This window comes from Carcharodon carcharias, chromosome 4 (genome assembly GCF_017639515.1).
Source record: "Carcharodon carcharias isolate sCarCar2 chromosome 4, sCarCar2.pri, whole genome shotgun sequence".
NCBI classification, from domain to species: Eukaryota; Metazoa; Chordata; class Chondrichthyes; order Lamniformes; family Lamnidae; genus Carcharodon; species Carcharodon carcharias.
In genome coordinates, this window is record NC_054470.1 from 96,374,346 (window position 1) to 96,401,964 (window position 27,619).

A 27,619-nucleotide genomic window follows, 5' to 3' on the forward strand; every position below is an offset into this window, starting at 1 on the left:
TGTGTGTTTAATTTGTTGTAAATTAATAAATGTTTAATTCAGTTTTATGTAAAAAAAAACCTCTTGAGGCTCAGTGGTCTTATTCCTGAATTCAGAGCTGCATCTCAAACATACTAATTAAAAATATAGGCTATGACAGTTGTTTCGAGTTTTCCTCTGGGATTTAAACAACTCAGCCTTTACCAACTGCTGTGTCATAACAAGTGACAGAGCTACCAATACTTCGACAGTACTGTGAACAAGATGTGGAGAGATTATAAGGCCACTTGACTGCCTGCACCTTTGAATTCAAGGGCTTGAAGAGGGGAGATGGGGTAGTGACAATGTAATAATGACGGTGTAAATGTATGATAGTAATAATAACATAAGATAAGGTAAACTATAATCACTTAAAATACATTGGATAAAGACTTGGGGGGTGGGTGTAGTATAAGGGTCTGGACATACAGAGGTAATGTGGAAGCAGCTCTTAGCTTTTATATACCCTTTACTGTATATTTGTATATAGGTCTAAGTGTCAATAAAGGCTTACAAGTTAACCTATGTATGACTATGAAGACTTCTTCAGACCTACCGAACTGCAACCAACACCCCACAGCAGTGTATACAATAAGTCCTCTCTGAAATTTGTGCTTGTGTTCCTGAAAATCATGACTTTAAGTGAAACGATTTTGAGTGAATCATTGGTTCCCATAGGAATCAATGTTAAAGCAAGAGTTGGTTCCTTCTAACATTTCTCACCCAGAAAAATTGAAATACCGTAACAAACATGTGCAGCACACACAGAATGCACAATTCAATATAAAAGAAAGACAATATAAAAAAACTAAATTTTTTTTAAAATTACAGCACAATACTCACCTCAGTACACAGTACTTTTAGATTGGCCAGGCTCCATCTAGTGACAGGAGTTGGTCAGAGCAGTTAGCAGCTGAAGTCCTGACTAGCTGCACCAACCAACTTCTGCCACTAGATAGAGCCCAGGACTTAGTGGGCAAATGGAGTGCAGCTGATTAACTGAGTGAAGACTTGGAGTTTGGTGAGAGGGGAGTTGGGAGAAGGAGTTGCTCGTTTCCTCGTTCTATCTTTCTCACCCCATAGGAATTGGTTCTTGCTCTACAAGGAAAGGAGTTTGGCGAATACCTGGTAAGTGGGTAAGTTCTATTCTATCCCTAAGATTTAAAATAGTACACAATTTAGTGGTAATGTTAACCAAATATATAAGAAAGCAACATTAAATAAGTGATTAATATAATTAAGTAATTATTTAAAACATGTTAAAGATGGCAGGACAGGTGATGTCTCAAGGCTGCAGCATGTAGGATCTCCTGGATAACATTATGATCCAGGGCAAACACGTCTGCAGTAAGTGTTTGCAACTTGAGGAATTTCAGCTGAGGCATTAAGCTGGAGGCTGAGCTGCAGACTCTGCAACACGTGGCGGGGGTGGGGGGGGGGAGGGTGTGTGTGTGTGTGTGTTACCTGGACACTTTATACCAGAAGGTAGTTGCATCACTTCTGATTTGGTTAGTGGCCAGGGACAGAAGGGTGTGACTTTGAGTGAGGCAGGTAAGGAGACCTGCAGGGTGGATGAGCAAACTGACCATGAGACAGGAAGCCATCCAAATTGGGGCAGCAAAAAGGAATGTAGCGGTAGTAGGGGACTGTATAGTAAAGGGGATTGACACTCTTCTCTGTAGCAAAGAGCGAGAGTCCAGACGGCTTTGTTGCCTGTCCAGTCTAAGGGTTTGGGACATTGCTCAGGGCTGGAGAGGAACTTGCACTAAGAGGGGGAGGATCTAATGGTCGTGGTCCATGTAGGTACCAACAACAAAGGCAGAATGAGGAAGGAGATTCTGCATAGTCAGTAAGGGCAACTCGGCAGCAAATTAAGAAGCAGAAATTCAAAGGTAATAATCTCTGGATTATTACCTGAGCCATAGGACAAGTAAGATAAGAGAAATGAATGGATGGCACAAAGACTGGTAGTTGGAGAAGTAGGTTCCAGTTTGTGGGGCACTGGCACCAGTATTGGGGAAAGTGGGGTCTGTACCATTGGGACAGTCTACAACTGAACCATGCTGGGGCTGGTGTCCTCACGAGCCACCTAACTAGGGAAGTAGAGAGGGTTTTAAACTGCATAGCAGGGGGAAAAGATCAAACGTGGAAAGATGTGGCAAACAAAAGAGTAGAGACAAGGCAAGAGAGACAGATATTAATATGGGAAATGATGAACAGACTGTGACAGGAAGGAACAGAGTACAAATTTAAGAGTAAATCAGTAGATCAGGCTAGATGCTACAAAAATAATAAAAGGACAAAACGAAAGGCTCTATCTAAACACACGTAGCATTCAAAACAAAATAGATGAACTGATATCGCAAATAAAAGTAAAAAAGCACGATCTGATAGCTATTACAGGAACGTGGCTACAGGATGATACAGACGTGAATATTGAAGGGTACGTGACATTTAGGAAGGACAGGAAGTTTGGAAAAGGTGGAGGGATGGCTCTGTTAATTAATAATGGTATTAGCACATTAGAGAGGGATGACCAAAGTTCAGGAAAACAGGATGTAGCAATGGTTTGGGCTGAGATGAGGAATGATAAAGGCAAAAATTCACTTGTGGGTGTACAGGCCTCCCAACTGCAACTACAGAGTAGGACAGAGTATGAAAGAAGAAATAATAGGACCTTGCCAGAAAGGTACAGCAATAATCATGGCGGGGGGGGGGGAAATTAATCAACATATACATTGGAAAAATCAGATGGGCAAAAGTAGCGTAGATGAGTTCATAGAATGTTTTCAGAATAGTTTCTTAGAACAGCATGTTCTGGAGCCAACCAGAGAACAGGCTATATTAGACCTACTTTTGTGCAACAAGATAGGATTGATTGATGATCTCCTAATGAAAGCACCCTTAGGTAACAGCGATCATAATATGTTTGAATTTTACATTTATTTTGAGGGAGAAACGAGTGCGTACAAGACTAGTATTTTAAACTTAAATAAGGGCAATTATGAGGGCATGAAAGCAGAGCTAGTTAAAGTGAATTGGCAAATGAAGTTCAGGGATAGGTCAATAGAAGTTCAGTGGCAGACATTTAAAGGGATATTTCAGAATACACAGAATATATACATTCTGATGGTTAACTAACAAAGTTAAAGACAGTATCAAACTTAAAGAAAAAAATATACAATTAGCAAAGATAGGTGGCAGGTTAGAAGATTGGAAAGAATATGAAAAACAGCAAAGAATGACAAAAAGATTAATAAGGATGGAAAAATTAGAGTATGAGAGAAAGCTAACTAGTAACATAAAGACGGATACTAAGAGTTTCTATAGATATTTAAGTAAGAAAATCGTACATTTTTAGCAGGAAGAACAAAAATGCTTATTATCTAAATGGTGAGGATTGCAGAGCTCAGATTCAGAGGGACCTGGGTGTCCCAGTGCATGAATCACAAAAGGTTAGTATGTAGGTACAGCAGGTAATTAGGAAAGCTAATAGAATGTTATTATTTATTGTTAAGAGAATTGATTACAAAAGTAGGGAGGTTATGCTTCAGTTGCACGGGGCATTGGGGACACCACATCTGGAGTACTGTGTACAGTATTGGACTCATTATTTAATGAGAGGTGTAAATGCATTAGCAGTTCACAGAAGGTTTACTAGACTAATACCAGGAATGGGTGGGTTGCCTTATGAGGAAACATTGGACAGGTTAGGCTTGTATCCACTGGAATTTAGAAGAATAAGATGTGACTTAATTGAAATCTTTAAGGTCTGAGGGTCTTGACAGGGTGGACATGGAGAGGATGTTTCCTCTTGTGGGAGAATCTAGAACTAGGGGTCACTGTTTAAAAATAAGGGGTCGCTCATTTAAGACAGGAATGAAAGAGAAACTTTTTCTCTCAGAGGGTTGAGAGTCTTTGAAACTCTCTTCCTCAAAGGGTGGTGGAAGCAGAGTCTTTTAAGGCAGAGCTAGATAGATTTTTGATTAACAAGGGGGTGAAAGGTTATCGTGGGTAGGCAGGAATATGGGGCTGAGGTTACATTCAGATCAGCTATCATTTTATTGAATGGCAGAGCAGGCTTGAGGGGCCGAGTGGCCTATTCCTGCTCCTAATTCGTATGTCCGTATGAGTTCAGATGCAAGACAAGGAGCAAAGTCATAACATCTTCCTTGAATGGAAGTATCCTTCAGTTACCACAAATAACCAGCTCAAATTACTAATAGGCAGAATCACAAAGACATCATGGCTTTCATATCTCTTTAACATTGATGTCAATATGTTACATGTGTCATCCTAATAAACCACACATAAAACAGTGCAATTCTGGGTAGAACTAGCATTTTGCAGAGAGCTGTGAAGAGACAATTCTAATGAAGTGTACGAATAGTACTATCACTGCCATTAATAACTATTTTCACCATCCCCCAAAAGGGACAGCATAGACTAGTAGTCAGAGTTTGTTTCCATTTAAGGAATGAAGAAAACCTTATCAAGTAGGGAATTAACATCTGGCTAACAATTGGATTATGAGTGAATGGATACAATCTGAGAAGGAAGGTAGACATTTGGGTCAGAAGAATGCATGCTCTCAGAACAGATCTACTAAAACCTTTTTGTTGCTACTCTTTCTCACGCTGCTGAGTAAAAGTGACCATCAGCATTTCTCTTTGAAACATTGCCAACACTGTAAAGCTTTATGTGGGGGAAAAACATAGGCACAGACATCAACATAAAGGATTATTAAGAGGTCCCTTTGTACTTTTTATTCAACCTTTCACAACAATTAACTCTAAACTGATGAACTGCCATTTTAAAATGAACTTTGTTTTTATTGGGAAGGCTTTACTTGCAAATTAAAGTAAAAGTTGAGAATTGAAACAAATCTGTCTTTTTGGCTCGTTTACTATATTTGAAGCCTATTAATAGCATTCCAGAGATCTATTAACACATTGTATTTTCTGCCTTCAGCTGAAGGTAAAATTATTGAATGCATCAACACAAATACTTACTGCAGTCCATGCACCAATTATACAACGAGAGCAGGTCCAACCATCGTGGATTTCATGAAGCGGAACACCGTAACAACCTATAGGTCAAAGAAGAGTGTCACAAATAGTATTCCAATCCCAAAATCAACATTACAAGTGAGCAGCACTAAGAAAATAACACTTACTTGCATGAACCTGCAGACAGCACTTTGCACAGGATATCAGCAAACTAGTTCCATCCTCTTCAATAAATGAATTGGTGGGGTAGAGATCATTATTTTCTTCACTGTATGTAAAACACATTTCTGGAATAAGCGGTTTAGTTTTATGTTGCTTGGACGGTGGGAGCTCAGCTGTCTCAGTTTTGATTTGGGATCTTCTTTCCATGAGGTGATCAGGCTGTATATGAAACAAATATGTTGTATAGTTAATCTGTTGTTTTTCTCTTCCCATAAAATTGCTTTAAAACAATGTGATCATTAAGGCAAGAGAAATTAGTGGTGCACAACCAGGGTCAACAGCAAGTATAATAAATTCAGGAGCAGAATAAAGCTCTCTCTACTCTCTGTCTGTAACATGTTTGAGCTCCAATTTCAAAAGAACTGTACCAGTGCAACATTTTACTTCCATTTACCACAGCAGCTATCCTGTCAACTGGGGGAAGTAGAGCATGTTTTAGTGAGAGAGCATCTGGGGAAAATCAAGCGTAATATTAGATTTACAATAGTTGTGGAAAAGGGCAGGGTATAATCAAATGTAAAAATATCTAACTGTGGGGAGCAAACTTCGGGGATCAGGCCCAAGTGCGTGTGCATCAAAAGTTGGTAGACAAAACAGCAGTGGAACATTGGGAGGCCTCCAAAAAGGAGATGGCTCAGATAAAGAGCAGAACATTCAATGTGGGGAATGGCAGGACATCCAAAATTGAAGCTTTGTGGTTAACTAAAGATATAGAAATTGAAGTGAGACAGAAAAAAGATTATGAGAACTGGATGGTTCATGATACAGCGAAGAACCAAGCTGAAGAAAGAAAGTACAGAGGAAAAATGAAAAAAGGAAAAGGAGGGGCAAAGAGAAAGTATAAGAATAGATTAGCAGATAATGTAAAAAGGGAACCCAAAAGTCTTTCATAAACAAAAATAGTAAAAACATGTCAAAAGGGCAGTAAAATAAAAGCAAAATACTGGAATACTGGATGCTGGAAATCTGAAATAAAAACAGAAAATGCTGGATAAACCTCAGCAGGTCTGGCAGCATCTGTGGAAAGAGAAACAGAGTTAACATTACTAGTCTGTGATTCTTCAGAGCTATTTATTTCTCCACACATGCTGCTGGGCCTGCTGAGTCTTTCCAGCATTTTCTGTTTTTATTTCAAAAGAAGGGCAGAAGCTGATTAGGGACTAAAAAAGGGGTACTCTTGTGAGCATAGCTGAGGTACTGAATGAGAACTTTGCATTTCTCTTCAATAGAGAAGAGAATTCTGCCAGTATAGAGTGTGTGTGTGTGTGTGTGTGTGTGTGTGAGTGTGTGTGTGTATGTGTATGTGGGGGGGGGGGGGGGGGGGGGGGGGGGGGTGGCGGCGGCAGAAGCAATATTGGATAGGATAGAAATAGATAAAAGAGGAAGTACTTAAAAGTCTGCAGTCCTTAAAATAAAAAAGTTATCCACTCCAGATGGGATGCAAAGGGAACAACAAGTGGAAGCAGAAGCTCCAGCCACAATCCTCCATGGATATGGATATGGTGTCAGAAGAATAGACACATGTAAATGTTACAAATGTTTAAACACGGAGGGTGGAGGGGATAAATTCATCAACTATAAGCCAGTCAACTCAAATTTAGCGGTGGGGCAACTTTTACAGACAAAATTCCTGGACAAAATTAATCTGTATTTGGAATCGTATGAGCTAATGAATGAATGCCAGTATGGGTTTGTTAAAGGTTTGACTAACTTGATCAAGTTCTTGGATGAAATAACAAAGAGGGCTAATGACAGTAGAGCAGTTGGTGTATATGAACTTTCAAAAGGTGTTTAACAAAGTATCATACAATAGACTTGTTAGCAAGATTAGAGCCCCTGGGATTAAAGGGGCAGTGACAGTATAAATACAAGATTGACAAAGGGACAGAAAGCACAGAGTGGAAGTAAACTATTGTTTCTCAAGCTACAGAGGGGTATGCAACTATACACTGGTGTTTGCCCAGGGGGTCAATATTAGGACCACTGCTCTTTTTGATATATTAATGACTCAGACATACAGAGCATAATTTCAAAGTTTGCTGTTGATACGAAGTTCAGAAATGCATTAAAAAAATGAAGAGTATAGTAACAGAATTTTGGAGAACATAGACTTGTGAAGTGAGCAGATACTTGGCAAATATAACAAAGTAAACACAGAGAAGTGTGAAGGGATACATTTTGGTAGGAAAAACGAGGAGAGACAATAAGAATTAAATTATATGGTTTTAACAAAGGTGCAGGAACAGACACAACTGAGGGTGTTTGTACACAAATCCTTGATGCTGGCAGGACAAGTTGAGAAAGTTATTAAAAAGCAGATGGAATCCTTGAGTTTAGTAATAGAGGAGGAGTGAAAAAGCAAGCAAAAGTATGCTAAAATTTTATAAAATGCAGGTTAGCACTCAACTCAAGTCCTGGATTCAATTCTGGGCACCTTACTTTAGGAAGGATGTCAAGCCTTGGCGAAAGTGTAGAAGAGGTTTATTAGAATGGTACCAATAATGAGGGGCTTCAGTTATGTGGAGAGATTGAAGAAGCTAGTATTGTTTTTCTCAGAGAAGTGAATGTCAGGAAATTTGATAAAAGTATGCATGGAAGGTTTTGGTCAAGTAAATAAGAAGAAACTGTTTACTGTGGCAGGAGGTTTGGAAGACACAGATTTAAGGTGATTGGCAAAAAAAACAGAGCAGCATCAGGAAACTTTTTTAAAAACACAGTGAATGGCTTACTCCTGCTCCTAATATGTTATGCTCGTATGTAAAACTTTTAGAAATAAATGCAGAAAAGAAAATCTTTCTCGGGGAAAAAAAAGTAAAATTCGAAGTCACTGGATCCTGATGGCATATGGCTGGTGTTGAAAAAAGGACATTCAGGCCACAATGTTCAATCTTTCTTAAATATGCAAATTGTGCTTTGGAGAGCAGCTAACATAGTGCCTTTGTTCAATAAAGGCTTGGGGGACAGGTGTGGGGGAAACAAGGACAAGCATAAAACAAGCACCATGTTTTCGATTTTATTATCCATTTTTCTACCGGAATACGTTTTTAAGCAAATTAAAGAAGTCATTTTCCACATACTCCAAACGGGAGGCAATTTATTGCCTTCCAGACTTGTTCAACAATTTCGGACTGTAATCTCTGCACCCATTTTGATTCCTTCTCTTTACATATTTCAGTCATACCCTTGTTTTTCTCATTTTTGCTTTTGGATGGGAACTGTTCATCAAAATGCCATTTACACTCTAGGCACATCTTTTGTTTCTTATCTTGCCACATTACCACCCCATTTGGCCCTAACTGACTCTTTTGTCATTTAACCTCTCCTATCTTACACTCTATCACAGACTTTCCCTTTTGTTCTTTTTCCCAACCTCCCACATTTCATCTGCTTAAAGCCTATTACATTTTCTAACTTTTCCAAGTTCTGATGAAAGGTCGTCAATGTGAATCATTCTCTTTGTTTCTCTCTCCACAGATGATGCCAAGACCAGCTGAGTATATCCAGGATTTTCTATCAATTTATTAGCTTGTATAGGTAATGAAAAAAACACCTCATTGCTCTCATCTACAATCAAAATACTGCAAATGCTGGAAATCTGAAATAAAAAACAAAAATGCTGGAAAAACTCAGCAGGTCTGACAGCATCCGTGGTGAGAGAAATAAAATTAACGTTTCAAGTCTGCGCACCTCTTCAGAGCTATAGAGAAGTAGAAATGTGACAGATTTTACACTGTTTGAGAGGGGATGGTGCAGGTGGAGCAAAATAGAAGGTCAGGGATAAGTGGGAACTAAGGAGAGATTGATAAGAGGTGTCATGGACAAAGATAAAGGAAGTATTAACTGTAGCAGTAAAGATTAATGAAGGTGCTAACAGTAGCATAAAGGTAAGAGCAGAATGTGTTAATAGCCGAGAAAGCGTCAGTACTCTGTGAAAGCACAATATAATAACCAGTGACAGATGGCCCTGTTCGGAGGGAGGGGTTGGGAAAAATAAAATTAAAAGAACAAAAAAAAATTGGATTAAGAAAAGGGTGAAGATAGATGAGAGAGTTCATGGTCTGAAGTTGTTGAACTCAATATTAAGTCAGGAAAGCTGTAAAGTGCCTAATCGGGAGATGGGGTGCAGTTACTCCAGTTTGCTTTGGGCTTCACTGGAACATTGCAACAAGCCAAGGACGGACATGTGGACATGAAGCAAGATGGTATGTTGAAATGACAGGCCTTTCTGTCACTTGCCATTTCAACACACCATCTTGCTCTCATGCCCACATATCCATCCTTGGTCTGCTGCAATGTTCCAGTGAAGCCCAAAGCAAACTGGAGGAAATGCGCCTCGTCTTCCAATCAGGCACTTTACAGCCTTGCCGATTTAACATTGAGTTCAACAACTTCAAACCATGAATTCCCTCCTCCATTTTCATCCTTTTTTCAATCCAACTGTTCCTTTTTATTTTTTTAATTTTTACTCATTTTTATTTATTCTTTTTTATACTCTTTTCCCCCAATTCTGCCCCCTGCACCCCACCCCACAGGGCCATCTGTCACTAGTTTTTACATTGCACTTTCACAGAGCACTGACCCCTTGCTCTGCTCCTAACACTTTCTGCTCCTACCTTTATGCCACTATTAGTACCTTCTTTAATCTTTATCACAACCATTAACACTTCCTTTTGTCTTATGTCCATGACATATTTGTCAATCTCTCCTTTAGCTGTCACCTATCCCTGACCTTCTATCTCATTCCACCTGCTCCAACCCCTCCCAAATAGTATAAAATCCATCACACTTCTACTTCTCTTTAGCTCTGAAGAAGAGTCATATGGACTCAAAACATTAACTCTGTTTCTCTCTCCACAGATGCTGCCAGGCCGGCTGAGTTTTTCCAGGATTTTTGTTTTTACCTCATTGATTCTGTTGGAAAGTCCTTTAATTCCTGCAGTACGGCAGGGGATAGGGAGAGGGTGATGAGAGGATAAATAAAGAGACCATAACACAGGGTTTTTGAAATAGTAACTATATAAGGCTTAGAAGGGCAGGAGGATAGTTAAAACGCATTTTGTGTGCAAGTTAAACTCAAACAATTCACTACAATGGGTTGTATGTGATATATTCTTTGTCTAGTACAATTATGAAAAATACATACCAATTGAACAAAGTAAGTCTGATCATCATGACCATTCTATATATTTATCTTACTGAAGAAAAAAAGCAGTTTAACATTCATTTTTTGGCCTAATTTCTCGAAAGATTAGCGAAGTACATGTGCAAAAGATATGAATATTTAGCCGGTGTCACAAGGGATACTATTATTATACTTCCAGGTCATGCATTTACAGAGTAGAGTATGTGAACTCTTAGAAAAGTAAGATCCTCAGACAGTTTGCAGAAGCAACTGATATCACTGGTACCAATAACTCATCTTGGATGAACATTTAATTATGATATTACAGATTTTAAGGACAATTGTTTTAAAGGTACATTTCTGTTTTCAAACCTTTATATTGAGTTTAAAAGTTTTTTTCAAAATGGAAGTATGGACAGACAACTTGGCACCTTTCTGTGTTTGTTCAATCCTTGGCAAGTTGCATCTCTAGAGCTGGCTGTGAAGAGCCATTAACATACCAAGGCTCCTCCAGGGATATCTACTGGATCTTCTAAATGGTGTGAAACACCCTTTTACCTCCGAGGGAACAGGAGACAGGAAGGACCACAACGTAATTAATTAATTTCTTCACCTGGTAAAACAAAGGCTCCTTGAAAATTAACATAGTGGTCATTTTTGTGTTTTTTGAACTGTATAAAGGAGGCTATAAGAAGGATCTTGGGAGGCAGGTTGCAGAAAAAGGAGCTGGTGGCATAGTGACAATGTTACTGAACTAATATTCCAGAGGCCCATGCTAATGCTCTGGGGACATCCTGCCATGGCAGCTGATGGAATTTAAATTCAATTAATAAAATAAAATCAATCAATTGAAAATAAAATCAATTAATTGAAAATAAAATCTGGAATTGAAAGCTAATCTCAGGAACGATAATCATGAAACTATCTTTGATTGTCATAAAACCCATCTGGTTCACTAATGTCCTTTAGGGAAGGAAATAGGCCATCCTTACCTAGTCTGGCCTACATGTGACTCCAGACCCAAAGCAATGTGGCTGACTCTTTACTGCCTTTGGAAATAAGCCACTCAGTTCAAGGACTATTAGGGATTGGCAACAAATGTTGGCCTTGGCAGTGATGCCCACATCAATGAGTTAAAAAAAGAACCCCCAGGAAGAATTCAGAGACAACATCAGAGAGGGTTCTTGGCCAAGGAAAGATAAAGAGGGAAGTATTAAGAAATCAACTGCTTCTCTGCCAAAAGAATCCATGCAATCTGCAAGTGCCGTAACCGTAGAATTAGAGAGGAATAGGAGACCTTCCCTTTCACGAAACCTGCTGACCTGATTACTCCACCTGAAAAGGCAATCCTCAAAGCACTGAACTGTAGAAGCCACCTCAGCTGCTAAGACAAACTTCAAATTTCAATTCCTAACTTCAGAAAGGAGGAATTCAAACAACAGGCCCACATCAATGTCTCAGAGGCTGATATGAAAATCTCATCTTTAAGTATCGTTTTTCCTTTATCTGAATTTAATCTCTGTATCTGTATTTTAGTTAATAACTTTATCAATTTTACTTAAGTAACTTTCAGCAGTAGTTTCATAATAAACTAACCTTTATCTTGTTTAAGAATAAAGCTTGACTGCTGGGTTATTTTTATGTTGAATCACTTGTAAATTAAAAAGGGGCTACATACACACACACAAATTTTTAGCTCACGGCCACTTTAAGGAAACACCTTTTAAATGTTGTGACAGTGGGCAAACTCTTAGAATCCATTATTTCAGTTTTAAATTAATTAATATTTTGGACTGTCTACATAATCAAGGGAGTCAGCATGGATTTAAAAGCAAATTGTGTTTAACCAATTTGAGGGGGCTTTTTGTTTTTGAAGCGGCAACTGGACAGATAAAAGGAATGCAGCAGAGGTAGTGTATAAATGATTCATAGAAAGCATTCTATAACCTGTCTCACAAGGGACATGTGAAAAAATTCAGACAAAGGTTACATAGAAATGTAGTTGGTTGGATAGAAAATTGGCTGATAAGACAGGAAACCGAGTTAGAATAAATATAAATTACTTGGATTAGGAGATGAGTTAGAAGTGATGTACCCCAGACATCAGAACTAAGTTCACCTAGTTCTCCATGTATAGACGATTTGGACATAGGCAGAGGCAGATGCTACTGAAACAAGTGTTAGAGGATTTGGCAAACAGCGAGGAGGGCTGTAAAAGACTTCAAGATAGCATAGGTAGTTAGCAGAATGAGCAGGCCAAGTGGTAGTTTCAAGTTAATGTGAAGAAGTGTGTGGCAATACATTTTGTAAGAAGAAGAAATGTGTTTTACACATAATGAAAAGACATTGAATGGTGTGGATGAACAGAGACACCTAGGGGCTCAAATTTATAACTTACCTAAAAGCAGAAAGAAAAAGCCATATAAAAGTCATTATACTACTGGGTTATAAAAATAGTGGTATAGGGTGCAACAGTAAAGAAGTAGTGATCAATTTATGTAAAATATTGATTAGTCCACAATTAAATTACCATATGAAGTTTCAGGTGCCACATTACAGGAAGGATATTGAAGTCATTAAACCATACAGTGGAAGCATGGATTCACTAAAATTAGAGATGGGAAAATACAGCAGACACTTGAAATTATTTGCATTTGGATACAAAATATTTACAGGAGTCTTAAAATTCTATGAGTTTTGGCAGTGAGAAGGGAAAGACTATGTGCAAAAAATCGGTGGAAAAACAGTGATGCCTTAACAGCATGCACCACTATTAATTCATAAAGAAATGCAACATTTTGGCTGTAAAAGAGATAGTCCATACATTTCAATTGCCCACAAATTGCTGGACAATTTGCAATGCTTGACTGTTTTGCCTCGCCAAAACTGCCATCTCATTGTGAGGCTCCATTTGCAGTTTATTGCAATCATGACAGGAATTCTTCCCTTCTGCAAATATTTAGCACTGGTAATCCATGATCGCAAGTACCCTGCCAATGGCATGATATATGGTCCTGACATGTCACTCAATCTTGCGGGCCCATTAAGGAGTCTCGCTCCAGCAGGTCATGAATTGTTCTGATTTTTTTTTTTAATTCTTTTTACCTGTCTTGGCAATCTTATGTGCCAGACTTGTCATGCACATTTCTGTTAGTTTTGAAGTTAAGCCTGTGTTGACATTTAAATGTAAATCCGATAGATTTCTTGCTGAAAATACATTTTTGTATATAGTATATGAATAATTTGAGAAATGACATACTACGTATAGTAGTCACGGAAGGAAAATGGTGACTTTGGACCTATAGCTCTCAAAGCATTTTCACCAGGGTTTTCTTTGCATAATTTCTGCACTTATTGTACACTGATTGATAGATATTGGTTGTTGTAGTTAACCAACAATTCTATTACCATTATATCATGCAATCACCAGGGTGGTAGAAGGATATCTAAATGGACTTTGGCATGCTGCTCTACAGAAATTCTTACGTTCCCATGAAGATAATAAAACAATGTGCTCAACGGATCTTTCACTGTTCCTGATCATGATGGGCAAGGCCACTGGTTCTATAATTCATAGATCAAGAATGCTTGTGTATTTTGGATACCTACCTTAACCTACAGGAGTGTTTTACCCCCAGATCTATACAATTTTTATAATGAAAATATTCTTAGAGAGATTGAAGACCTTCTTGGATTATTAGTTGGAGGTTACAACTTTCATAATATAAGATATGCTGATGACAATGTTCTTACTACCAACTCTGAAGAGAAACTGCAAAAGATTTTTCATAGAGCAGTGAGTGAAAATGATAAAAAAGGGCTGAGCATAAATTGTAAGAAAACAAAATGTCAAAAGTGTCCAAAAAGTAAGTCATACCAGAAGGTAAGATCAGGTGAAAAATAAAAGGTCACACAGGCAGACAAATTTTGTTACCTAGGAAGTATGTTACCATCAAACGGAAAGTGCGACCAAGACATAAGGCGAAGGATTGGAATGGCCAAAGATGCATTTCAAAAAATGAAGAAGATTACAATCAACTCAAACTTAACCATGTAAACAAAGCTGAGACACACAGAAGCAAGAGTTGGACAATCAATGAAGCAATGCAGGGAAGAAGTGAGGCTGCAAGTTGTGGTTTTTGAGGTGAAGATATGAAGATATCTTGGGCAGGACACACTGCCAATGAAGAGATGCTGGTAAAATCTGAGACCAAAAGAACCCTGCTGACTAAGATCAGGAAAAGACAGTCGGAATTTCTTGGGCATGTAATAAGAAATCATGATTTAGAAAGTCTGATGCCAGTGGAAAAGATCGAAGGCAAAAGAGATCAAGGTAGACAAAGAACGACCTTTCTAAAGATCCACACAAACCGGATGAATGTACCAACAAAGATGACCCACGCCTCCAGTGCAAGATTAACTTGGAGGTCCATGGTCGTTAACCCCTTTTAGGGCATAGTACCTAAAGAGAGAGAGAGATCTTGACTTACATTCATTAACTGCTAAAGAAGCAAAACAACAATTTCTAAAAGCAACTGGGTTACAAACTCTGTTTCCTCTTCTTCTACTAGTTATCTACTAAGTCATTACCTTTCTCTCTCTTGCTCTCTCTGCCTATTTCTATCTTTAATTTTACTTCAATTCATCCCATTTCCTTCCCTACTGTTCACTGCTTCTTTCTCTACTTTTTCTTTCAATGGTTAAGGGGATGGACTATTCAGCACAATGGTTCATGAGGTTCTGGATGTGACAATGACATCACTGCGTCCTTATCATTATGATGTTCCACTAATTTGTGCATAAATACGGTGTGATGAGAAGGGTGAGGTAAAAAGTCCAACTGACATTCTGCACCTTGAGATGTACCACTGCACAACTTATGGCCCTAGTTCCTCTACTTGGGTGGTTGGTGAAGGAGGGTGATCAATGTTAAATTATCACTTAAGAAAGTGACGAGAGAATAGGAGTATTTTTTTTTAATATGAAAAGAGGGGGATACTGGAGCATGGGATGCTTGATCACAGAGTGCTAGAGGTCCATACATCTCTTAAGAAACTGCAGGTTAAATATTTGAAACAGACAAAGATACTGGTTTATGGGGATAGCCCAAGGTGGCAGAATTAGTTCTGAACTGCCTCTCAAATAAGCTGCTGCAAACACAATGAGTCAAATCGTAGAATTATAAAAACACATAACACAGGTCATTCAGCCTATCATGCCTGGATTGGAATTCATCCCATACCCTTGCTTTTTGTTTGTAACCCAGCAAAAGTTTATCATCCTCAAGTACCTGTCCAACTCCCTTATAAAATTATTTATGAAATCAGCATCCACTATCTTTTCAGGTAGAGCATTCCAGATCCTGATAACAGTGAAAAATACTATCATCTCCCACCTGGATCTCGTGTCAATTATTTTAAATTTATGGCCTCTAGTATTGACCTCATCAGCAGAGATTTTTTTTTTCTATCTGCCCTATCAAGGCACCTCTTAAGCTGATCTGTTTTAAGGATATTAGACCTACTTTTCCAACCTCTCCTCATAACTGAAATCCATCATCCCTACTGAACCTCTTCTGTACCCTTCAAAGGCCTTAACCTTTTTACTAAGATGTGCTGTCTAGAATTGTCTAGAGTACTCCAAATGAGGCCTAACCAATGATATAGAAAGTTCCAGTACAATTTATTTGCTTTTATACCTTTGCACCTATTTAGAAATCCAACTAACCCATATGATTTTGAAACTATTTTACAAACTTGTCCTTTCACTTTTAAGGATTTGTTTAGATTCACACAAAGGTCTCTCTATTCATCTACACTTCTCAAAATTGCCTCATGTATAGTATACTGACTTTCCATATGAGTATCACTAAAGTGTATCAGTTCACACTTCTCCACACTGAACTCCATCTGCAATGCTTCTGTTCATTTTGCCACGCTGTCTATAGCATCCTAAAAACTATAACTATCCTAATCACCATCCACTATGTTTTGCATCATCTGCAAATTTTATAATGCTGATCACTACACCCAAGTCTAGGTCATTTATTAAAATTGCAAAGAGTAATAGACCAAACCTAACCCTAGGGGAGCAACTCTGCAAACCAGTTCCCAATCTGAAAAGCAGTTTTCACTTAATTCCCCGGGGTTCCAGCTTCCTCTAAGGCACTTTGTCAAAAACCTTCCAAAGGTCCATACATTCACAACATGTTCCTTAATCAACCTTCTCTGTTACCTCATTAACAAAATCAATCTAGTTAATCATGATTAGTAAATCTACACTGGCTCTCCTTGATTAATCCATTCTCCGTGATAATGGTTTCCAATAATGTACCAATGTTAGGCTTACTGATCTGCAGTTTTCTAGTTTATCCCTATCCCCTTTCTTGAAAAGTGATATAACTTTAGTAACCTTCCAGTCCTCTGGCATTACTCCCATATCCAATGAAGATTCAAAGGTTGTGACCTATGCCTCTGCTATTTTCCTCCTTTCAGTAAGTTAGGATGCATTCAATCTGGACCAGCTGACCTACTTACTTTATGTAATGCTATTTATCTTTTTTTAATAGGTCTTCTTTATCCATTATAATCCTGCCCATAACTTCTCTCCCCTCTTTTATTGTAACCTTCACATCATCTGCTTCCTTTGTGAGGACCCATGCAAAGTGCTCATTTAATTCTTTGCGATGCTCTCAGCCTCAACATGAAGATTTTCCTTTGGGTCTTTAATAAACACAACTTTTCCCGGGTAAACTGGTTACACCAGATATATTTAAAAATGTTTTCGGGTTCAGTTTAATGCTAACCTTTTCTTGTAACTTCCCCTTGCTTCCAGCGTTAACTTTTTCAATTCCCTCCTGTATTTTCTATGATCTTCCTGTTTATTAAACAAATCTTGCTCCTGACATTTGTCATAAACCTACTTTTCCATTTTATTTTAACTTTTATTTCCTTTGTCATCCAGGGCACATTAGCTTCAGGTGCCCTACTTTTCCCCTTCAAAGGAAGATGCTTATTTTATACTTGAATTATTCCTTTGCTTAATGCCTTCCATTGCTCCATCGCTGCTCTACTGCAATCATCTTTTCCAATCTACCTGCACTTGGTCTCTTCTTAAATCACTGAAATTAGTTCTTCCCTAGCTGAGTATTTCTCCCTTTGGTATTTCCTAGTCTCTTTCCATAACTGAATAATGTTGTGATCACTGTCAGTTTGATGATCTGTTAGTATAACATACTGCACTTGCCCTACTTCATTTCCCAAAGGCAGATCTAACACTGCCTCCTTCCTTGTTGAACCAGAATATATTGACCTGCTCATTTCAGAAATTCTTCTCCCTCCCTACCCTTAAGACTATTTATTGCCAAGTGCATATTAGAGTAATTAAAGTCTCTCATAATACCAATCTCTTTTTGTTACAGGCCTTTGAAGTCTGCTCATCTGTCTTCTTCTCACTGGTTGGTGCTCTATGTATATAAAAAAACACCCAGTGATGTAACAGTTCCCTTCTGAGTTGTAGAATCATCAAGCGTACCTTTTCTATTTAAAACGGTTACTTCCATGCACCTTCCTCTTTTTCCTCCTCTATCATTTCAGAATACGTAGTAACCAGAAATAATATAAATCCATTCCTGGTCATTTTTGAGCCATGTCTCTGTTAATGCAACCATGACATAATCTCATGTGGCAACCCATGCCTGCAGTTCACCAACTTTATTAGTTACACTACAGACACTGGCATAAATACAATCTATTGACTCTTTCTTTTCTGTAAACCTCATTTTGCTCTATGTAGCCTATCAGCAAATTGATAGATCATTCAGTTCAAAATGATGATCATAAAGATTCTAAATTTGTTGGATCTTGCTAAGTCACTAAATACCCAAATACATGGTGCAAATATATAGATCAGTCAACATCTGTAAAGAGAAGAAATCACATTTCAGATGTAACCCTTCTACAGGCCTAAAATATTCCACCAGACTTATGATGTAACTCAGTGTACTTTTGATATACAGAGAATAATCAATTAAAAAACAATTAGTCTAAAATTTTGGCAGTGATTTAACATAAAGTTAAATATTACAGAATATGTAAGTAATTCTAAACATTTTAAGATGTTTCCCAGTAATTCAGACCAGTATTTTTTAAATGATCTCACCATTAAATGCAATGGGTAGACAGCAGCTTGCTGATACTGTTCAAGTCAATTTCTTTTTCCTCTACCACCTTCAAATGCTCACTGGTTTGAGAGACTAAATAAGGCAAGGTCATGGATCTACATAGTACTGTATCATGTAACACAGTACTTACAAGCGCAGAAACAAACCTTTTCACCTAATAGGTCAATGTCAATGCTTCTGCTCCACACAAGCCACCGGCTACCCACTTTATCTAAAACCACAATCCTTCTTCTTCTTTCTCCATCATGTGATCATCTAACTTCCCCTTATATACACCTATGCTACCCGCCTTAACCACTCCTTGTGGTAGTGAATTCCACATTCTCACCAAACTCTGGGTAAAGAATTCTCCTGAATTCCCTATATGGTTGCTAAATCTAACTCGAGGCTTAGAGCTAAAATTCCATGGTCAAATCTGGAAAAAATATTTTGAACACGTGAAAACTGTTCAGGTTCATCATCTTACTTCTTTTATCTAGCCTTTCAAATAAAATAACAATTTACCTGGTAATAAGGAAAGAAAAGTGAGCAAATGGCACAATATGGTTCCATTTTTGAAGCTTCTTCATTATACTCCTTCTCTGCTTGAAAATTGTGTGGTTTATTCTGCCAGAGTTGGATAAGAGGTTTGGCCCAAGGCTGAGTTTCATTTACCTCTTCTTCAGTGGATGTGGAATCAACCAATTCTACAAAACAAAATTATTCTACTTTTACTCTGATTTCCACAAGAATCAATTAAGTTGCAATATTAACATTTTTTCCCTTTCTAACTGTACTGTATTAGGTAGGGCACAATACACCTGCTAGATAGGGAAGAATTAGCCTGTAGAAAAGTTACAGCACTACTATATTCTATTCCTATATGGTATTGTTGTAACTTCTCATTAGAGTGCAAGATATAAGTTTCTCTATACTAGTATACTTCACCTTCAAATAAGCTGAATCCCACAGTGACTATTTTGGTACATAAAGTAAGGCTTGGGCTTCAGCGTCACAGCAACTCAACAACTCAGACTATATTAATTGCAGGGTAGGTTGTTTAAAAATAGAGAAGAACAGCAAGGGTGAAATTGTGCTGCCATTATTTTCCATATATGTAAAGTAATCCTAGATTCTGATCAGCAAAATACAGGAGACGACCAAGATGTAAGCTCACACCAAGTGCAGTACATCTGCAGCCCAAATTTCTGAGGACCAACCATCTTTTATGTACAAGAAAAGTTAACTCTAACAAATTAGATTCAGCTTAGATATGTATCTTTGAATTATTTACCACCATTTTATATTCTGATGTTTCACTTTAACTGATCCACTCTGCAGTTTTAAATGCTGAAAATGCTGAACACAGAAATATATTTTATTAAAGGCAATACTGCCACACCAGAATTACAATCATTTAAATGCATATCTGAGCTCCCATGGCATTTCTCAGGCAAAAATACTACATAATTCTACAATATTAAAATAAACCTTTTACCCTGATTAGTTGCATTTTATTTACTTTCTCAAATTTATATCTTTAATGTTGGTTTTGTATGCAGCCCAACAATCTATTTTCACCATTATTCCTAGTGCTTCATGTTTACTTGTGTAAAATTAGATTTCTGTTCATTCTCAACAACCTATGCATATAATTCTTAAAGGATATATTGTTTAAACATTTCCTACAAAATTAATACATAAAGGTAGAAGAATGTATGAGGCAGATGAAGATAGCAAGTGGTGAAGTCCAGGGCTGAACCTAGGGTCAAAGGTAGAGCAGTGAGCGAAGCAGGGGTAATCAGAGTTCAGCAACGGTGAGTAGAGAGCCTCCAGAGGGGAAACAATGAGAGAAAAGCTCATCAGCAAGAAAATTAGTCATAATGAAGTTTGTATGTGGCTGAAAAGTGGGTTGAGATGTTGAGGACAGAAAGAGTCTAAGGAAAAGTTTTCAGCAATGAGATTATGATTTCTGTTGCTAAAATATATTAAGAGGTAAGTTACTGCTAGACTGAATATCCGCAGCACAATGTAAATTAAACTATTATTAAACCTAAGGGTTCAGGTTTTCATCATCGGCTTAGGAATTGCGAGTCAGGCCATTTCTGACATTGCGTTCCAAAGGTCTGAGCAAACATACAAACACACGGTATTTTCACCCCAGGGAGTCAGGGATGGGCCGGAGTCAGGTTGGATGATGAAGGGGCAGGTTGAAGGCCTATCCCTGTTCACTGGGACATTGGCTCAGTTCTGTGGATGGCTGTAAAGCACCCCCAGCCCTCACTCCCCCTCATATCCCAACCAACCCTCATGCCCACTCCATAAGCCCATGTTCCCTCCAAACCAACCCAACCAGTATCCACTATGGACAGAAATCATCAGCCCTGTAATAACACTGGGCGTTTTTGAAATGCTCTTGAAATCAATAAAACAATAATCGATTTAAATTCCAGTTGGAAAAAATTGCTCCCCTTAGAAGCTCATAAAACTATCAAACACACAGCGATTGATACTCCCCTTGAAAAAAAATCCTCAAGTGCTTATAAGCCTGTAAAAATGAAGAGTCATTCAAAAATCATTCCAAAACATTTAAGTCTATTAGCTGTTCATAAAGCTGTCAATCAAACAAATCTCACAGTTCCATCCATAGCTGTCTTAAAAAAACTTCTGAGCTAAATCCATTAGTGGAGTTTAGAATCTAGCCAACATTCATATTGATATTCCACTGCACCAACTAAATAAACAAATCTTGCAGAGATCAACACAATGGAGTATTTGAAATTGCCTGACCAGTTGACCAGTCATCTGTTACTTTTTTCAGAGGCTGAACAGATGGATTTAAAATCAAAGTCGTCTAGCATCCACTTAGTTATTTCAAAGGCTCAACGGACATCTGGGGCAGAATTTTGCCCTTGGTGGGCGTGTGGGTCCCACCAGCTCGGCGGTGGGTGGACAGCCGACCCCGCCACCAAAACAGGGCCTGCCGCCATTTTGAGTGAGCGGGCCAATTAAGGCTCGCCCAGTGGCCTGCCCAACAGGAAGCACTGTGCTCTTCCTGTGCCGGGGAAGGGGGGTGAGGAGAGGGAATCCCCAGCTGTCAAGGTGCGCTCTTTCGCGTATGCGTGCAAAAGAGCGCACTGCTCCCTGAGCCAGAATGCTGTCTGAGGGAAATTAGTGACAGTGTAAAAAAGTTAAAAAATAGAGAAATAAAAATATTATTAACATGTCCCCATCATGTGACAATGTCACACGAGATGGGACGTTAATAAATATCACATTCCATTTATTAAAGTTTTTAAAAAGGAACATGAAACCTCATCCCGCCAGTGGATGAGGTTTCATGTATTATCAGAAGCCCACTGGGGCTCCTGGCCTGCCTGCCAGCCTTAAAGTTGGACAGGCAGGGCCTTCAATTACTTTAATTACCCTGTCAATGGCCTCAGTTGGCCTTCCTGAAAATTTAAATTTAAATTGGATGACGTTGGGGGTTACTCCCGACATCATCCCACGTCATTTTCCCATCGGCAAGCTGGCACCGCCCCCAAATCGCCAACGGGAAAATTCTGGCCCTGGACTTTCAATTAATGTAAAAATCAAATTAGAGTCCAAATGACACATTAAAATCAGATTCTCAACGCTGTTGAATGCAGAGAGCTTTATCAACTGGATAAAGTGCTCTAAATGCATGTGAAAACTTATATAATGCTAATCAACTTAATGCCCATTTACCTTTTAAGGACAGAGCCCTATGATTGATCACTGCATTAAAAACATACTTGAATCATCATACACCATTACATTATGACATTTGAAGTGGCCAAGAGCTTTTAAACTTACCTATTAAAAGGTTCCCCACTCCATGACAGACTCCAACCAGAGGTTCAAAACTGATTGACCTGACGCATTTCACACAAGCTTCCCAAACTTATTCACCTCACTGAAGATAGCAATCTCTTCCAAATTCACAATTTAAGCAGCCATTTAAAATGCTGAACCTGACATCACTCTGAATGAGCGCTGGGTTGCCACCTGTCACAATTCCTGGGCTGATCAAAACGTCGGCCAGCAGGAATTGGGTGAGAAGTTTGAATTTAAGGGCCGCCCACCTCATTTCCAGCTGCCCGATATGTAGGAATGTCCAGCTTTGGGATGGCAAAATCCAGCACAAGTAAACACAGTACTGGAAATTAAATTACCACTTTCAAGTTAATTTCCAATAACATACGAACATAAATGCACAACAGAAATTACAAGTATGCAAGGAGTTCTATACAGCTAATGCAGAATTAACTCATTCTCTAGGCATGGAGCTAAATTTTGGTACATAGACAACATCATTGTGCTAACGGACAAACATTAGTAGTAAACAAATCCATGATTATGCTCAACATACACCCCTGGCATCAACATACTGCAACTGTAATTATACAGACTAACAAACATTTCAATAAGTAACTCCAGATTTCCATGAAGACTTATTCCGTTTTAAGTTGTGGAGGAGTTAATGACTCAGCTGCTAGGCATGCTGTTCACTGGTTCAATCAGCAAAGTTAAACACTAAGGGCAGAATTATGCCCTTGATGGGCAGGCATGCAGCCAATGGCCACCGCCGAAACGGGCCCAGCCGCTATTTTGAGTGGGCAGGCCACCCGACAGGAAGCGCTATCCTGTCAACTGTCAAAGTGCTGTCTCAAGGAGAGCGCTGAATTTTATGAACTTAAAAAATTGAAAAATAAAGAAGTTATTAACATGTCCCCCTCATGTGACAACGTCACACGAGATGGGACATGTTAATAAATATCACAGAAAGTTTATTAAAGTTTTTTTAAAACAGACATGAAACCTCATCCCGCCAGTGGATGAGGTTTCATGTTTTTTCAGAAGCCCGCTGGGGCTCCTGACCTGCCTGTCAGCCTTAAGGTTGGATGGGAAGGGCCTTTAATTGGCTTAATTATCCTGTCAATGGCCTCAATTGGCCATTGACAGGTTGCGGGTGCACAGGTGATTTCGCTGTCCGCCCATCTTCCTGAATATTTAAATGGGGCAGGATGATGTCGGCGATTCCCCCGACATCATCCCGTGTCATTTTCGCGTCAGCGAATGGAAAAATTCTGGCCTAAGAGTCATGATACGTTGCAATTGTAGGCCCACAGTAGTTGTAGCCTCTGCTTAGAGAGATTGAGAATGATATATTGTATAAAATTATGTAGAGCATACAGCACTGAAACAGACCAATCGTCCCAAATAATTTGTTCTAATGTTTATACTCCACACAGGATGGCAATCAATTTGTTCAGACCTCTTTTTTTTAACCAGGGAATCACAATAATCCTCCCCTTAAGTTACACAACCAACCACAGGTATGTGGCAAATACATTCTAGTATATCTGGACAACACTCTTAAGTTACCCATAGTAGTACACAGCAGTTTGGAATACTCTGTACAACAGAGATTACAATACCCTGACACCATAATTTTCCAAGTCAGGAAGGAACCTTGCTCACCATTTCTGGTTTTTGCTGATTACATTAGAATTTATTTGAAAGGAGTAACAAAACACAGTACATTAACATGGTTAGAAACCAGAAATCTCAAACTAGACATGTGGGAATACACAACTTAATTATGTAAATATCTGCACCATCTCTGAAAGCTTTGTTGAGTTTTATTACAAATGTAGCTTTTTAAAATGAGTTAAGGAACAAGCTATCCAGAGATTTGGAAGTGCAATACCAGAGGTATCTGCTTAGAAAAGAGGCTTCGCGAAGAGTTCAAGATTTGCAAGTTGAAAATAAACATCTTTCAAATCAATGAATACTAGTCGAAAAATAGCCATTGCATTTTAGGTTTAACGATCCATAGAAGAGAACAAGCCAAAACTGATCCCACTGCTGGTTTCCCCCCATGGCTCCATATCTTTTTCTACTTCAAATATTTATCCAAATTTACCTTAAAAGTTGCAAAACAAGAGAAATACTGGTGAGTGGTTTCATGAGGTCTTTAGTCCAAGGTTGGCTCAAGAATCCCAATGAAGCAATGAACTTATCACAAAAACAATGTTGTCAAGAGATGTATCTTCGATTACACTTGAGACTTTTGGATAGCATTCTCCTTGCCTTCTTAGTAGAAATAAAATTCCTAATTTGCTTGCTCTTTCATCAAAATTTAAAGAACAATTTCCACTTATATCTTGATGAGTGTCTTTTGACCAAAAAGCAAATCATACTTAAAAAATGGAGGCCATCCAAATATACCGAAACAAGCATAACAGGACCATCTACCACATTTTACAGGATATCAAAAATGCTCCATTATAATACATGGTCAAGAAATAAATTATGGAAACCATAACTTTTTAATTCGCATCAGTCTTGATTTAGATTACTTCTATTATTCGAATTAAGTTTCAAATTATTACAATATTTCTCTAGACCAAAATGTCACCTTTATAAATTATTGCAACAACACAAAAGCAAAATGCTGCCAATGCTGAAAATGGGAAAGAAAAACAGAAAATGCTGGAAATACACAGCAGGTCAGGCAGCAGCTGTGGAGGAAACAGTTCATGGACGAAATTTTATGGCAGTGGGATTTTACGTTCCCGCCGAAGCCAATGAGGTTTAGAATGTCTCACCGCATTTTACGGCCCTGTCCCCACCAAAATGGGGCTGTAAAATTCTGCCCATGTTTCAGGTCAAAGATATTTCTGAAATGTCGTCAACATGAAATATTAACTCTTTCTCTCCACAGATGCTGCATGACTGTATATTTCTAGAATTCTGTTTTTACTTGTGTTAAAAATTATTGTTTGCACTTGTTCCTTTGGATAGACTGCTGAACCAGAATGTTTATTCCCCTAAATTATGGATATCTCCAACTAAATGTATGTAGTCTGGGCAGTCAGTTTCCCAAAACATTCTGTTAAGAGCATTAACAGTAGTTAACTGCCATAATTTAATAAATTTAAAATGAAAGCTTTAAAAAATGATTTTCACTCTCCTGTCTTTTCGTTTTCTACCCATTCTCTCCTCATCTCCATTCTCAGAAGGTATACCTGTATGAGTGTATCCAGCTTCCTGTTAACCATTTTGGAGTCGGGGCACATTTTGGCCACTGAATGACTGAGAAGATTGGTTTTCATGGAATTGAGACTTAGAGGGATTGCATCAAAGAAATTAGATTAAAACTACCCTGGTCGGCCTCGGCCGAGTATGGCAAGTGTATTGTAGCCCCCAAATGGCAGTGTACAAAACGGCATTATAGTAAAATAGAATCATAATAACTAATTAATATTATGTATTTAATTTACCCTTTTCTAATGAACCAAAAATAGACACAAGTATGTTTTGAATGTAAAAGTCAACAGCCTGCTGTAGTACCATGTCACCTAACATGACATTAACATGATAAGTATGCTAAGATACAAGGACAGTAATTCAATAATTGTATATGTGCCAGAGATTAGACAACATCTGTGATGAAAGTTATATCAAATTAGTTTCACTAAAAATATACACAGGTGTAAATTTCTCAAAATCACCACAGAAATTCCAAGATTCTGAATGTTACAATTTGTATAACAGCCAATAACATGATTAGCAGACAGTGTTGATGACTGCCAGTCTCGTCTGCTGGGGTTGGATTCACAATTTATCACACTTTTCTTACTATAGTATTTTTTTGTAATTCATTCAGATCTGCCTTGTTGTAGTCTGACATGTGGCACTTGAGGCAGAATTTCCCAGTGGGATTTTCCAGTCCCGCCAAAGTCAATGGACTTCTAAATAGGCTCGCTGCATTTTCCAGCCCCTTAGCGTTCAAGAGCTTCGGAAAAAAACCTGCTGGTGTTATGTCTCACTGACTTTTTACTGAAACTCAAGTAAGCAAACACAAGCCATCCTAAATTTGTGTCTGAACATAGCTAGTAAATGTTGGACACAAAACTACAAATCATACCTCTTTATCACAGTCCTGCTACAAAACAGAAAATAACTTTACATCTTACATATCAATACAGAAGCATACCTAATATCTCAGATTTCAATTATTGTTGCTAATCCACAATTACTATTGTACGATCTTATACAGAATTGAAACTCTATTAAATAATTTGTAAGACACAAATGCCCTTCCAGACATTTGTGTTGCCTGTACTCAATTCATCCATGGACTTCTGGGGTAAATATGAATTTTATCTTGTATCATATTTGGTTGACCAGTCTAAAATCACTTAAAATACACCCATCTCTTCTGTGAAACTGATGTGTTTCCCTCCAGTCCTCTAGGGCAACTTGTACATCCGAGGATGTCTGAAAGGTTAAATGTGATGAAACCTGAGTTTTGCACCATTACATTTCCTGTTTCTTAACTTTATCCATACGGATTCAATCTCAACATAAACCCCAAGACATCTTAATGTTTTAGCCTTGTGCCAGAATCTTTTACCAACACAGCCACATGGCCCAAGAGCTTAATTCTTTTAAAATTAGGAGAATTCCGTGTAGGTTATAGCTACTCCTTAAGCTCCTGTGCTGATTATAAAACAGATAGGAAGAAAATTCTGCTGTAATTTTTCGAATGCCTCATGGAATTGTGTAGCCTTTTTCAGAAACAGAGATGCTTCTGCTTACAGGCAACTGATACTAACCATCAGACATAAGTGAGTTGAGGTTTTTAAAAAGCTCGTATTCAAGTAATCGGCAAAGGTCAATTCCATTTTGTTCTTTGCATGCTTTCAAAAACTAAATACTTTCCCTTTTTTTAAACACCCTGGTGTACAATAAACAATTGAAATGAATTTTTATTGTTACAGTTTAATTAAGTTCAAAATTGGATTGCAGAACAATTTTATGGTGGATGCTATGATTCTGAAAAACCATGCTGCCAAATATCTGTGTGCAAATAATTATACCACAGTGTACTTCTTGCTTGTAATGCTGTGAAATTTTATTATAAATACTTAATGAAATGAAAATCCAGAACAAATATATACTAACATCTTGGAGAGTAATGCTGCTCATTTCTGAATTTACCTTCCTAATGTTATTTAAGCCATCATCTGCAAGTCTGATCACATCAATTGACTT

At 38.2% G+C, this 27,619-nt stretch overlaps 1 protein-coding gene across 6 annotated transcripts in view; it reads right to left on the reverse strand.

The window, feature by feature from the left end:
• The window catches only part of LOC121276875 (lysine-specific demethylase 4C-like), a 458,082-nt gene that overhangs the window by 186,847 nt on the left and 243,616 nt on the right, over window positions 1-27,619 (reverse strand). For all 6 annotated transcript variants that reach the window (XM_041185473.1, XM_041185475.1, XM_041185474.1 and 3 more), the window contains 3 exons: window positions 19,058-19,239; window positions 5,195-5,408; window positions 5,031-5,107 (listed from right to left, as the gene is read on the reverse strand). In XM_041185473.1, the coding sequence (XP_041041407.1) occupies window positions 5,031-5,107; window positions 5,195-5,408; window positions 19,058-19,239 (473 nt within the window). The remainder of the gene's footprint in view (window positions 1-5,030; window positions 5,108-5,194; window positions 5,409-19,057; window positions 19,240-27,619) is intronic.